The sequence below is a fragment of the Leuresthes tenuis genome, unplaced genomic scaffold (assembly GCF_036924035.1).
Source record: "Leuresthes tenuis unplaced genomic scaffold, fLeuTen1.0.hap1 SCAF_2, whole genome shotgun sequence".
NCBI lineage: Eukaryota > Metazoa > Chordata > Actinopteri > Atheriniformes > Atherinopsidae > Leuresthes > Leuresthes tenuis.
The window spans coordinates 27,888,409-27,904,065 of NW_027325356.1; the positions used below are offsets into that span (position 1 = coordinate 27,888,409).

Sequence of the window (15,657 nt, forward strand, 5' to 3'; positions counted from 1 at the left end):
TTACACTGACTATAAATTGTCATCCTTGCTTACTAACTTTGTTCTAGACTTTCAGTTTTATTTTGATTATTCTGTATTAATCTGTGCATCCTCATTTGAAACTTTTAAGTCACTTTTCTTTCAACAGACTGAGTGCTGTGCATTCGTTTTCATACTTTGTCAATGTAATACAACACTCTTTAAAAAAAAAACTGCTTGAACTGTGTAAAATGTAAATAAAAACTGCCTGCATTCATTGAAAAATCATTTACATCATACAGAGTTTGCATGTTCTCCATGTTTCTCTCTGCCTACTCCAGCTTCCTCCCACAGTCCAATAGCATACATGTTAGATTAATTGGTGATCCTAAATTGACTACTGGAATTATTATGAGCATGAATGGTTGCTTGTCTTGTTTGTCCCTGTGTGGCCCTGTGATGAGCGGTCCAGGTGATCGATCCAGGGTGTAGTCTGCCTCTTATCTGACGGCCGCTGGGTTAATTAGGGGCATGTTTACCACTATGGGTCTTTGGCTCTTCTTTTTGGAAAACTGTATACGTTCAGAAACAGAGAGGATCAGCTGCTGTAGACTGAAAGAGAAATGTTGGGGTTTTTTTCCCAGTCTTGATCCTCCGGGGACTTCAGCAGCTCCGCAGTTCTTGGCCTCATTGTTTGTATTTTTGTTTTATTATATTACAAATATTTTCAGTGGGTGACAGTGATGAACTGCAGGCAGGTTAGCACCTGGACTCTGTTACTTAACAAAGCCATATAGTAACACATGCAGAATGAGGTTTGGCCTTCCTTTAAAAATAAATCAAATATTTATTTGTGCATTGATGGAGCCTTCAGAGATGTTTAAATGACCCATTCCGTGTAGACTAATGCACCCTATGCCATTAGAGCTAATGAACTGTGTGCTGATAACAAGTTGGCTGGCTCCTCTCCTATTTAACTAATAAAACATACCTTTTATGATATCTAAATAACAATTTCAAATGGTCATTTAAAAGAAAGAAAGCTCCTCCACTTTATCTTGAGATCAGGCCCAGAGGTGGCTAGAGAGTCTGTGGACCTTAAATATGTTTTTTTCTTTTCATGACTGAGTCTTAATCATAATTTTTTTGGATAAAGTGATGAACTGTGTTCACTGACATTGGTTTTTAGAAGTGTCCCTGAGTCAGTACTGAATCATGTCTCAATTTGATGCAGTCAGTGCTGTCTGGAGCCTAAAGATCACAACCAATCAATTCTGGGTTTCAACCTGTTCCACTTTCAGTTGTATTATAGATGATGAAAAATCCCTGAATCTCTAACATTATCTGCTCTTTAGTTATTATCGTGACTGAATAGGGCTCTGTTCTTCCCGAAGGTGGGGGCGTTAAAGCCTTCAGAGGTAGACAGCTCAGACACGTAGTGGTTTCCGAGGCCGGGCTCTTGTTGTCTGCAAGCATTTGGCTTTAACTTGTCTCTGCTTTTAGAAAGTTGGCCGTCAGGGAAAACTCAGCACCCCCCCCCCCCCCCCCCCCCCAAAAAAAAAAGCCACAAGCGAGTCAGACTTGGAGCAGCAGCAGCAGATGATGCTGTAGCAGACGGCCTTCCTGTCTAAGTAAACAGTGATTCAGATTGGTGAGGAGTGGGAGGCTGTGGTCTGCTTCAGAGACTGGCAGCTCCAAGCCTCTCCCAGACCCACCACAACAGGATATGGTCCTTGAGCCCACACTGAGCATGGCTGAATGATATTATTATTTCCACTTTTTACCATTTGGTTGGTGTGGTAATGTTCATGCACGCTGAGGACCATGTGAAAAGTTCGACCGGCAGCTCTGGAAAACATATCTCAAGTGTTTTTGTCTAGTATGACAGTGAATGAGGTTACTTTCCCTTCTCAACTGAGTCTTATATAACTCTCCATACGCAGGTCTGGATAAGTGGGCATGGAGAACGTTTGTAATTAGGTCTTTGGGACTCAACAGATGGTAGGGAGTCTCTATTTTAGCATAACAGTTTATCATGTAACCACCAAAGCTTTCCAAAACAACAATTTAACATTTAATGTTTATTTCAGCTTAGAACATGGATGGGAACCAGCTAAAAACAATTTTTTTCAACTTTTTTTATTATTATGGGACATACTTTCACAACATTTAAGAGCAAGATACTCTCTCTCTTACTGCAAAACATTGTACCTATGCGACAGTTGCTTAGCAAATTCCAGATATGAAATATGATCAGCTTCTAACATATCATACAATATATTGCCGTAAAGTAGTTTAAATTAGTTTGTGTACCTGCACTATTGTTTCCCTTCTGAGATATTATTTACTGTCAGGTGTGCTGTATGACTATTTGATACGCAGGGATGTGAAAGCAGAAACATTGAATTTCAAAAGTCATAGAAGTAGATTTTGATCAAGGGAATTCCTAAAAGTCTGTCACAGTCCATGGTGCTTTTGTTGTGATATCTATGTTTTCTGTATCAGGCTAGGTTAAGTCCTGCATTCTTGTTTTTTTCCATTAGCCTGTTCCTTGGATCGTCTCAGATAGTCTTGCTTTCTGCTTTCCTTGTACACCTGGATTCCGTTAGCTAATTACCACAATTGCCCTTACTTTGTCATTAACTCCCTCTGTATAAATAGTCCCTTGTTTCTCTTGTTTAGTGCCAGATCCTCTTAGCTGTTTCAGTTGTGTTTCCTGATTTATGCCTCACGAGGCGTTCCTGTAAAGTTTGTTTTTGGATAATCTGGCGGCTGCAATCAGCACTTTCTGTTTTTACTTGAAGAAAGATTTTCTTTACTCTGCCTGCATTTGGGTCATCTTCACCACTGTCTCATACTAGTGCATTTAAGATAGCAAGATTACAGTTGTGTTTAGGTTTTTTTAGTTAATTTTTTCACTACAAAAAAAGGCATTTAAATGTAAGGTTTATTATAAAATAGCATCATGTTTAGGAGATACATATTTCCCAATGATCCCCAGCTTAATCAGAAGGCACCAGTTGAAATAAAACTCCCTTTAATATATAAATTGTTGAAGTAGTTCAAAAACCAAAAACCGCATGTTAATGCATTTTGGACAATACTTTGCTCGTCTAACTTTATTTCAATAAAAGCTTAAAAGTCTATGCACATAATGGCTATTTCTACATAATGTTATTGTTACTTTTACTGATATATATATTCTTAAAACTTTCCCACAGCATATTTTCACTGTAGCAACTGTGCTGCAGTGTTTCCAGTTTAATATGAAAGCGTTATTCAGTGTCTTGTTGTGTCTGCACTGGGGTATAATCTCCCAGGCTAGTTCCACTCAGTGTAAACACAGACAGAGTGGTTTAACCGCAGTACATGTTTTCAGTTCAGCCCCACACAGGTGAAGTGTCAGCCCTGCACAGCTTTCACACTTTCAAAACAAGTCCTCAAGTCCTTGCAGCAATTCCACTTGTCTATAGAGCTATGGAGACAATGGCTCCTCTAGGACTGCTGTAAAAGGAGTAAATATAGAAACAACCCGTAAACCATAAATGAGGCTCAGTTGAGCAGAGTAGCTGTGGTGAAAGCAAAGAATAAATTGATCCAATGAATGAGCCCTGTCCTTGTTGTTTTCTTTGGTTAGAAATGTGTTAAAGGGTACATTGCAATTCTGATAGTGACATAAAGATATTGTTTTCAGATGGGAAGCCACAGAGTTGCAGTCACCTCTCCTGCCAGGATGGTTAGTGGTTGTACGGCTGTGTCCTGTCTGACCGGCACGAGGTGGAGATATGATAATTCAAAGCATAAATGTATGGAGTTAGAGGTCTGAGGGGAGGATTTATTGGGTTGTTTATATGCTTTATTTGAGTCAACCGCAGCAGACTGTTCCTTCCTCTGCTTTCTGGTTACACTGAAGAGGTGTGTAAGGAGACAGAGCAAGAGCTGGGTGCAGCACAGATGCTCAGACACACAGACAGACGGAAAAGCAGGCATACACAAACTAACACAAACAAAATCCAGTAAGAGCCAGTCCTGCGGCCCCCTCATAACCCTTAGAGTGGTGGTTGGTGTGGTTTAGAAAACTGCAGGGTTTGTTGTCAAGCAGAGACAGCATGGATGTCAGAGGCTTACGTATTCTATCAACACAAAGCTTTTCCATTAAGGTCTACCTCTGAGGACAATGAGTTCACAGTCATTTTGGATTATGCAAGCTATGATCCACTTTACAGAAAAAATAGATAAATAAGAATGAAAATTGTATAGCCTATCATCTCTAGCATTTTGAGCTGTCACTGGGAGCTGGTCATATTGTTGTGTAAGGTCACAAAAGCCATACAAAGGTACAGTACTGCAGAGGTGGCCAGCCATGCCTCAGAGCAGATCTGAAACACTACACTTTATTTTTACCCTTGCCAACTGCAGCCAGTATTATGTAACTACTTATCTCCCTTATTCAAGTCTAGACTGGTAATCTTGCACACTTTAAGTAAAACCTATTTTTCAAACGACTTAGCTGCCTTTTGGGGAAATTACCACCACTTCAAACTTAATTTTGGCATCAAAGTTAAGAATATAAAAAGCATATTAAAAGCATATTGAACCATCTGTGGAAGCTGGCACACAGATTACTTACCACAGAGCATGAATCTCCCATACAAACACTGATCTTCTTGCAACTTTGCAACACAAAGTTCCTGCCTCTGGGTCCAAGCTTCTAAATTGTTTTTAAATGGATGGCGTGAGATATGCCGGTGTTTGTCCTGCTTGAAACTAACGTTGAATGTGGGAAATTCCCAAGCAAGATAAGATTGTAATAAGATCTCCCACTCACTTACTCTCCTTCCCACTGTTCACATTTAAAGGTGTTGGCCTGGGTTATTCAAAATAAACACCTACAACAACCTACGAGATTAAGTTATCTAATTCAAGCTTGAATGTACATGAGCAAAAAATATTCAAGACTGTAAGTGAAAAAATTGTTCAGCTTGCATTTGTTTTTCATTCATAGCATTTGAATATCATTTGAACACTCACAGTCCACACCAGAGAAAACAGAAGTTGAGGCTGAGTGTGAATATGTTGTAATGTTCTCGAAAGAAAAGTGGAGTGATTGCTTAAATTTGTGCAGTTTGATGGCCTGAAAACAATATGAACCAGAACTGAAAACAGAACACAGGTGCATTAAAACATGCAACAGACAGGTGGTCAGAGACAGATGTTCATTGTTTTACTTTGCTGTGCCTGCAGAGAATGTCACAGTAACAGTCACACAGTGTGTTTGGAAGCAGCGATCTGCTTTGCACTCTGTGAATACTACAACACGTGTGCCAGTTGTCAAGCTTCCACACATGCATGAAGTGTAATATTAACATCTGAAGGTTGCAAAAGGGTACATTAAGTGGAAAAAGCTTCTAAAAATATCCCTTTGTTGCAAAAGGCAGGGCAGTGGAATGGTTTGGTGAATCTAACTCATAATATTTTCTACACAAAAATAAATGCAGAACTTATTTAAAAAAGAAGCCTCTGTCAGTGAGCTATAATGAATAAAACAGGAATGACTATGCATAACTACAGGAGGAAAAGCCCTCTAAAATGTAGGCCAGGAGATCTGTTGAACATAATGTACAACAGACTTTTGACCTACTTCCATACGCGTCTGGATGCATTACATAATATGTTATTTTACAGCAGTGAAGAAAGAACATAGTGAAACCAATTTCACTGCCTCAGTGGGGCCCAACACACCCATTACTAAGATAGTTCCAGACCTCTGTGAAAGCTTAGTTTAGATTTCTGCTTAGATTGCTACTGCTGCAGCGACACATTTGTACACAAATAGTAATGCATTGCCTTATATAAATAATAATATTGCACTAGCTGGAAACAGCTTTTTTAGTTTAAAACATTTTTTCTCTGTGGTTTTACAAACGATGGAAAATTATACACCAATTCATTTTTAATGTAGCTCATTTCTCAAATGGATTTCCTTCACATAGCTGCGTGTCACAACATATGTCGTCTGAAGGCATGAGAGAATAAATTATTATCCAATTCAGCCCAAATCAGCCAGTTAATTGTAGCTGAGGCTCACGCAGCTACATGAACACCATCTACCTTCACCGGTTGGGGCCTGAGACACAAACTGAAACAAAAACACCAGGTCATTCATACATGCTGCTGGAAAGAGGAAAAAAAGAACCATAAAGTTAATTACTACATACACGGACACTAAAAAGTGGAGAGTAGGGTGAGGAAAGGTTGTTCATGGGTGGTTTCCCTGAGGTCCAGGCCAGTAGCAGTTTACCAAAGGGATTGGGTCTGGGTCTTCAAAGCTAGAACCAACTGTAATGTTTTAAGTTTGATCTTAAAGGGTGAGAGTGTGTCTGTCTCCCAATCTAGGAGCTGTTTCCACGAACGAAACCCAGATAACTGAAGGATCTGCCTCCTGCTTTACTTTTAGAAACTCTAGGAACCGCATGTAAACCTGCAGTCTGAGAGCTAGGTGCTCTGCTGGGAAAATAAGCAGTGATAAGGTCTATAATATACAATGAGGCTTGGTTATTAGGAGCTTTATAAGTGAAGAATTTTTTATTAAATCCTGGATTTCACAGGGAGCCAATTAAAGAGAAGCTAAAAATAGAGAAATATCTTGTTAATGATCATTTTAACATTTTTGATAGGCCTACTCCCATTTAGTTATCCTTTAAATCTTTAACTTTAATAAAAGAACACATTGAAGTACTGGTATAAGATTTTTGGGTTCTGTTTTTAGCAGCAAGTCGTGAGTATAAGTGGCAAAATGCTATTTACAGACTATTTGAATGTTTTTTGTAAGTCTAAACATTTGGAAAGTTTTGCAGAAGCAAAGAAGCCGGTCACCCGTGGAGTATATTACAACCTTTAGCGTCTTTATATACTGAAGTGTTGTTTTGTAAAGCACATTTCTTAATGTTGTAAGTGCTTTGTGGGGGGGCTTGTGTGTTATGCCGCAGTTTGATGTTTGTAACTGTTGCAATGGATCCATGGCACAAAAGACATTTTGAACTAGGAATAAAGTCCCTTTGTCATAAACTCAAAAAAAGTAGTGCATCCAGTGATGCTGCAGCACAGAAACTTTGGCTTTGCCAACAGGAACTGAATTCTCATAAGATGCTTTTTGCTGCAATATCCAATAAAATACACAAATTTCCCCTACCTGCAGAGAATTAATCCAGATCAAGTTGTGTGAACTATACATTTTCCAGTCAATATGACATGCAATAAACACTCTTGCATCAAAGCTAAGAAGCATCTTAAGTTATGCAACTAAGTTTTTGTTGCTGTTGGAAGCGTTTCCAGAGAAGCAGGCCTGACCTGGTCTGAAATTAGATAAGTGTACCCAAAATGTGTGGTCGTGAGGACAAACCGTGCGATTCTGCTTATCGCTTACACCAGCTGTTGCCTGGGAGCAAGATAGCGAGGGCCATCTGCTCACTGTAGCCTCTCCGACCCAAACTGAGCAGCTTCACAGGGCTCCAGGTGTCAGACTACACTAATCGAGTAACATTTTGTAGCGCTCACTCTGTGCTACCTTTTATTGTAACGGGTGGCGAGACGCATTATCTGGATAAAGTGATCACAAGAGCAAGAAGGTTGGCAGGAGGATCATTTATTGACATATAAAACGGAGTGCAATCATTCCGTGAACATTTCCAAACTCTCTTTGGAGTGTAGGCTGTAACAAAGCAATAAATATGAGATAAAAATCATGCCAGCATTTCATGCTGTCAAACATTTACAAAAACAAAAAACGTAGCAGTCCACTAAATGAGCTGCCAGGTAAAAAACTTAAAGCAAGGCGGTGTTCTGCTTGCAGATGGAGTATATGCTTGCTTAAGCCGATCGGATGACCTGCAACACAGAAGAAAAAAAAAAAAAAACAATCAGTTACTCGTGTGGATAAGAGCATTTTGTACCAAATGCAAGCAGATGATTTTATTACCTTTGTTAAAGAGAGTTCTGGATGTTATTCAGGATGTTGCCGTAGACACAGTTGAACAGTTGCTCCTTTGACCACGTTCCGTTCAGCTGCACTGTAACAATATACAGACATTTAAATCAGTGATGCGCCTTCATTTCTACTAATGTCAGAGACATTAAAAAGGAAGAAATACTGAAGCGATGTATTAACATCTCAACTTACAAATGTCAACAGCTGAGTCCTCCATGATTTTCTTGTGTTTCAAATACATGGGCCAGACGTGGCCATCAAACAGGCCAGGGGGGTCAGGCACCACGTAGTTCCTTGAGCTGCAGACACGAATTTTACATTTAAATAAAAATCCAATAATTTTATTTATTTTTAAAAAGGCACAAAGATTAAGGACCGTGTCTGAGCACTTACCACCTCCTCTTTTTGCATTCTTCATAGGGGATGGAAATAAAGTAGCGTTGGTTAAGCACGTCGATCAAAGGTCTGGAAGAGTAAATTAGTCTCCATTTTATTTTTTTTCCAATGCAAGATTAATTTTTTACTGAAATGTAGTTGAGAGCTTACTTGTAGGTGTAAAGCAGGAAGCCCTCCACAATGAGGATGTGAGTCTCCTCCTCTTTGTGGTCAGACTTTGGCACAATCTCAGTATCCAAGGTGTTATTAACGCCATGAGACTTCTCAAACTTCACCGGGTTCTCCAGCCATGCGTAGATCGTACTCATCATGGCGTCCATGTCCAGAGCAGTAATGACTACAGAAAAAAATAAATAGGAAGTATGGAGGAGGGAAAAAAAAAAAAAAAAGAAAAAAAAAAAGAAAAGAGGTGTGCAGAAAATTGCAAAGAGCAAGTAAGAAACATGTTTAGAGTTCAAATTAGTCTTTAATGCATGCAGATTGCAAATGAAGTAACATTAGAGCAGGAGAAAATGCACACACATCCACACACACTTTCATGAAAAACCCAGGCTTACCATCGTACTGCTTAAAGCCATCTTCACCAACTTCAATCTGATCTTGGGGCTGAAACATACATTGATAAGATGTACCCAAGTACATTCCACTAGAGCTACACTCTGCTATATGGAAGGCTGAGATAGCGTAATTACACGACTGTATGTATTAACACAAGTGGCCAAGTGTTAACAAACATCAGCTTGTGTTACTCAAAGAGAGCCCTTTGTTAAATTAAATCCAAAATTCAAAGATGTTGGTGTGTGCTGCTCACCTTGAAGAAGTCATCCTGATGTACCACGCAGCAGTTGGGTAGGTTCTTGATCAGTCTGTTGGTGAGGGTGGTTTTCCCTCCGTTGGTCACTCTGCATGAAACAAAAGCAACAACATTTTTTTTTTTTTTAAACGTTTAGTGATCTGTGGATGGTGTAGCAAACACAAAAAAACCAAAACAGACCAACTAAACCATCACAGATCATTTACAAAGGGTGAGTACTGTCTAAGTACAAGTTGCTCCATTAGGTTAAAGAGCTTTTAAACAAAATCACTTATTCCAAAAGAAAATAACCTATTTGAAACCACGGATAGTAACGCAGACTATGTATTCAGGAATTAATAAACCTTAAGACCAAGATTCGCACTAAATGGAGGAAAGGAAAAAAATAAAAAAAAGGGTGGGTCTACTGGCGGGTTTCCTGGTTTATCACTTTCAAATAACAGTTAGCTTAGCTTACAAATCAACAGCAGTGATGAGCGGTCAAGTGTTTGTGTCAACAATAACATTTTAGATAGTGAGAAAAACTCAAACTTGAAACGTCACAAAAGAAGCAACACTTTAACGGATGTCCTGACCGCCTTCTCCACGTGTGCCTGGCTTTCAGGCCCTCAATGAGGTTGGTTAGCCTGCTAGCTTAGCTTAGCTATCAGAGCCATTCAAAAGATGGAACTCACCCGCCGATGCCGATGATGTACTTCATGATGTTGGATGGTCAAAGCTTGTAAAAGTCGTTCAAAACGTTAATAAACCGGGTCGAGAACACGATGATCAGACGGGAAGAAAGCTTAAAAAAGAGAAGGTTGCAGCAGGAAACGTCAACTAGTCGAGTCCTCCATGGTACTTGAGTTGAGTGAGTAAGGTTAGAGCAGAGACGTGCTGTCACTCGGACACGGTCTTCCACCGAGAGAGAACCTCGTTGAGCTGTAGCTTCTACACATACTACAGAGAGCGCCGTGATTGGCTATTTAAACACCTCGAGCTGCATGGAACAACCAGGACAGCCAATCACAAGGGAGTGTTACCACAGCTCCGCCTCCTCCTTCTCTGCCCTCCACTGAACCTCAAACCATGATGACATCTTGAATTTTTCGCCCAAGAAATGTAAAATTATAATAAAGAAAACAAAACAAACAAACAATAACATTATGAGTAAAGCTTCACTTTTCTTTTATAACTCATATCCAGAATTCTCTCCAGCATATTTTCCAGAATATGTTTCTAACTTTTACAAAACGAGAGATCTGTGTTTGGATAAAAGTGTGTTTGATACACTCCAGCAAAATGCACTTATGGTGCATCACATGAGCTAACCAAAGATGAAGGGATCAGGCTGCTACAAACGTCTCTTCATCCTCCACCGGACACTGTGACAACAGGCTACTATCAGCTACAAGTCATATGAACTCTTTCCTCTAAATTCATGACCTCTCATTAAACCACCATGATATAATGAAAATCATCACCTTTACAATGTGACTGAGGGTTTCTCAGCAATGAAAGGTTAAAAAGTGGGCCAATTATGGTTTTCATGCAAATACTAAATACGATGATGGGCTTTTTTCCTGTGAATTCCCATTTCGGTTTACGTCTTTGATGCAAAGATTTGTTGGTTTTCTCCTAATTGCAAGTCCTCGGAAAGTCAAAGGAAATAACATACCATGCTCTGACCTGAGTTTGACATGTTACTATCCTATATCCTGGAAACCTCACATGTTTTAGATTAGGTGCGTCCTATAAGCTTAAACAAAGCTGTTTTTCAGTCAAAATATTTTAAGTGTAACTTCTCATGAAGGTGCTCATAGTTGTAATCATACAACTGGGGAGTATGATTAATATATTGAAAATTTACTACAGCCCTGTCATTGAAATGTACTGAATTATCCTAATGTGACAGGTTCAAGGCAGTTTTACCTTACCAAATTTGAAATTTACTTAAAAACCTTTACATTAGAGAATTTCATATGCAATTATCTGACTTATGCAATTTATTCAGTGTGTACACTGCGGCTCTGAATGCTTCCTCTGCCTATGTCCTTTGGTGTTTGTGTCAGAATTGTTTTAAGACTGTCATCAATCTCAGCTAATAGAAAATTATCAAAACAATAAACTACTTTCTTGAAACACCAGCTGTTCTAATTTTGCAAAACTGCTTCTGTTACATCTTATATCTGAGAGAAATTTCTTCTTTTGTTTGCAAGACATAGCAAAGGTTTATAAGGATTCCTGTGAGTTTTTTAAACCACTTTCACTAGAGTTTACTCATCAGTCAGCCTCTGACAAATAATCCCACAGAGAGCCCTATAAAACATGACACAGAATATTGTCGTAGTGTTCTTAAATACAAATTGGACATGAATGTAGAAAACAAAGAGAAACGTGTCAGAAACAGCATAAAAGACTGTACGTATTCAGACGTCACTGCTTACGCAGACCTTATCTAATCAGAGAAGACAGGATTACTTACAGAGGCAGACCAGATTAACTGTGAGGTAGTTTTACACTGTTTTCTTCCACATATTGATTTTCTGCCTTCTTTTTGCAGTCAGTACCAATAACAGCTGCACTCTTCAAACCATAACGCACAACAATATGTTCCTAATATATGGAATACCATACCCATGCTGCCAGCGTTCCGAATCAGAAACACCTAAGACACGAATGATAACATCTCTTGACACATTCGCATTTCTGCTGTGTTTATTTCGCCAGCCTGCAGCTGAACTCCCTCTTTTTTGAGAAACTTCCAAACCAATTCCATGACACAGTTTCCTGAGGTTGCACCAAAATATTGCCTATGTTGGCGTTTACACCCTCGACAACCTCAACTATGAAGAGAACGTCGCCAAGTGTTCAGTTCAGCTTGTAAGATTTCTATTCATAGTCTGACTCCGCGTCATTCTGCCACTTTAAAGCGGGAGACTTTTTTTAATGTTTTTTTATTTTTTATGAATTGTGCAACAATCTACTGCACGTGGCTTTGAATCCATTAATTAAATTTGGTGTAATTTTCCATCAGAGTCAGATAGTCAAACTCTCCACACTGACTGGCTATCCCAACAATATCTACACACAAAGTTATATAAAATATTCTTTGTGAATCTAGATGGGCGTAGAAGCTTGAGTTGACAAATTTGTAGCAATGACCAAATTTCAAGGTTGTGGTACTCAGTAGCTGTATTGTTCCTGTCAGATACAATCCACTCTAATCAAATACAACTGTGACACATTTTGATATATGACATGCTGTAACCAGAATCCAATATGACACAAAAGTCGAGTATAGACAAATACATGGAAAACAGTAAATATATGGAGCTATTATACAGAGTTAAAAACAAAAGTAGACAATTTGCAGATAAATAGTTTCTTTCAGTCTAATGTTATCATACATTCAAGATATTAAGTTGTTATCACTGACACATTGCTTTGCAGCATACTGGATATTGTCATCTATCACAATATTCATAACCTCATTATGACTCATTTCTATAATGTTGATCTGCCAGGGAAGTTGTATATGTGCGAAATAAATGTGTTGGAGTACATAACACGTTTCCCCTGTGGCATAGAATTTAATATTTTTAATATAAATCAGAAATTAGGCACTAAAAAGAAAATATTAGATTTAACAAAAAATATGACAGTCAGTGAGATAGGAGATGCTTTTAACCATTCAAAATATATTCAAGGGGATACAAAGGGGACAGAGTACCCGATAATTTCTTAATTTGTATTCATATTAAATAGTCCATTCACACAAATACAGATTCCTCTTGACTGATCACCCTTTTAGTCATTAGTGAGAGCATGAATCTACTTCTATTCTTAGAATTTCTGCCACTGAGATGGCCCTGAGACATTCCTTGTGAGAAGTATCCTTGCATAATGTTGTGTTAACCTTTCACATGACACCTACATACTGTGAATTCTGCCGTTTTGTCTGCTTATATAACACAATGCAACTGTTACATATGTAGTTAGAAGTGACTCTCACAAAGCTGAAACTCAGTGGACGGTCAGCCCTGATTGGTTCTGCAGGTGCAGATTTTATCACCTGGTATAAGACCATACCTAATATAAATGTCTCATACACCTGAGAAATACTACAGGGTCTGTGGACTTACATCAGGGACTGCACATTGTGTTCTTATCACTCCCCTAAAGTGTCCCTCTTTGTGATTCTGCCTCTGAATTAATTCCATAATTAAATGTTAGATTTGTACTTTTTTCTATCTTTTTCATGATTGGTATACTGTCCATTTGGATAATCCTTATAATTTATTGTCTTGTCTGTATTTTGGATGCAAATATTGGATCTTGTTAAATCAAGGCATGGATCTCTGGCCTAAGTCTTGAAAGTTTTTCTTTTTTAAATATCACATTTTTAAAAGGTTTTTCAGGATAAGACAAGTGAGAGTAATTGCAGTTTTTTAAAAGACTGCACATTTTGTTCTGCCCCTGCTGTTTACTGAAAGTACCCAAACTTTGGACTGCCATCTGCTGGCTGTGAATAAACTTCCTCCTTCTTCTTTTTCCCCCTTTATTTACAGGTGTATCTAAACGAAATATCATCATTACTATCTAACTGTGATCTTTGAATACAGCTTCTAAATACAAGTAATTTTATAAAATCAATAGCTCCATTCATCTCCAAAAAAATATGCTGGATTGTTGCAACATTTATAGAACAAATAGAAGACATTGCTGAATATTTGCTCAACCTTAAACTTGGTTTTACATGACTGAATGTTTCCCATAAATATTTGTTTGGATGTTAAACAGAGTAGTATTTTTATTTGAATTTATTCTACCTGCATATCCTAGAATTAAAGTGGCTGATGAATTTTCACAGTATCAAAATATTTCCATTCACTCTCTCAAGTTTTCTTGGATTGAGTTTGCTCACTTGCGGGTGTGGAACAGAGGGGCTGCACTGCCATTGAAATCACAAATATTTGGTCTTAGGCGCTCGCTACCTGAGTTGAAGTCAGAACATCAGTTAAATGTCCTCAGTTTCACTGAAAACATTGGAATATAAATTCAGAGACTATAGTAGAAAAAGAAAGAAATGGAAACGTGTGACTTTTGTCCAGATATTTAGAAGTAAGATAATATTTTCTGAAGGAAACAGGAAACAGTGAAACAGAAAGCACCTACAGAATATTTTAGCTCAGGCCTTTACTGGCTCTCCTACCACTGATTTCAAAACTCTATGAGGCATACTGCAAAGGAACTATCACAAATATTACAAAGAACTGGGAGAAAGTATTCAATAAGACAATAACTAATCCACAATTCTACTTCTAACCTTGTTTATTTCTCTGTCACCTCTAAAATGAAATCATACCTAACACTCTTTTGACATAAACAGAAATTGTGGCGGATGCAAACCGATTTGCCACAGCTTTTGGTGTTGCCTAAAAACTATTTTGGAAACACATTTGGACTGTCCAACAGCTTGTTTTGGGACAGCAGATTCCACTAAAATGTCTTTATCTGGCTGATCTGACAGAAGAGATAACAGGAACCAACATCTTGGGAAGATACTGACTGCAGCAAAAAAAAGCAAACACACATAAATGGTTACATCCTTAACCATCTACAGGAGATAACTGGATAGAAATCATCAAAGAGACTCATGACATGGAAAAAGACTGACTCTTCTGCTGAGACAGAGAAATTAGACACATAAAATGTCAGATGGACAAAACAGAACAGGGTTTTTGCTTAAATAAGCACAGCATTTTCTGTTGTTATTATTTAACTAAGCTGTGCTTAAAGTTGCAGAAATCAGTCTGTCGTTGTTGTTTATTAATGTTAATTTTTCAGAATAATGTTTGCATGTATGGATGTATGTGTTAATGTGAGTATGTGTGTCAGTGTGTGCAATTATGTGAACTTTTTCTTTCCTCTATGTTATGGCTTTAGTGTTTTCTGTAGATTTCCCAATTTTTCCGATTAGACTGTCCATCGCAAACATGTTGCGGACTATAATGTGGTTTGCAAGCAAAGCTGTTGTGCTGTGATATGAAATTTGATTCTGTTTTGAAAACATGAAAATGTAATAATTTATTCTATGTATTTCAAAACATATTGGGACATCAATGAAGAGAAGAACTGGAAAGTGGAAATCCCATATTGACCTTGAGAAGACGGACACACGGGATTCAGTCAAACACCAAGTAAACATATCTCTAGCCAATTAGAATCCTTCAAAAACTACAAGGACTCATTTTTGCTTGAAAGAAAGAGGTTATTCTTACCAAGTTAATCATAGTTTCTATCCAAACCTCTCGTTTTTTCTGTTAAATCTTTCTTTGGCCAAAATGGGAACAGTTGTCTGATTACAGAAAAACTAAAGCAGTCTGGCTGTTGTAAAATGAGCGATGTGTATTTGATTATTAAGTGCAGAATTATAACAGCAAACCTAGATCAGGGTTTTAAAGTTACAGTTGGTCAGACAACTGGGGTGGCTCATAAACACGGGTTCAGCAAGTATGTC

The 15,657-nt window shown here is 38.2% G+C and overlaps 1 protein-coding gene across 2 annotated transcripts; it reads right to left on the minus strand.

The window, feature by feature from the left end:
• Positions 1–7,587: 7,587 nt before the first annotated feature.
• mibp2 (muscle-specific beta 1 integrin binding protein 2) lies at positions 7,588–10,096 on the minus strand. 2 transcript variants are annotated; one of them, XM_072380947.1, is made up of 8 exons: positions 9,830–10,096; positions 9,153–9,243; positions 8,899–8,947; positions 8,492–8,678; positions 8,339–8,410; positions 8,138–8,244; positions 7,937–8,027; positions 7,588–7,845 (listed from the first exon to the last, which is right to left on the minus strand). In XM_072380947.1, the coding sequence occupies exons 1-7, from the start codon at positions 9,853–9,855 to the stop codon at positions 7,942–7,944; spliced, it is 618 nt and encodes a 205-aa protein (XP_072237048.1). In that variant the 5' UTR covers positions 9,856–10,096; the 3' UTR covers positions 7,588–7,845; positions 7,937–7,941. The 2 variants fall into 2 exon arrangements, with proteins under 2 accessions (XP_072237048.1, XP_072237049.1); XM_072380948.1 differs by lacking the exons at positions 8,899–8,947; positions 9,830–10,096.
• Positions 10,097–15,657: the final 5,561 nt, after the last annotated feature.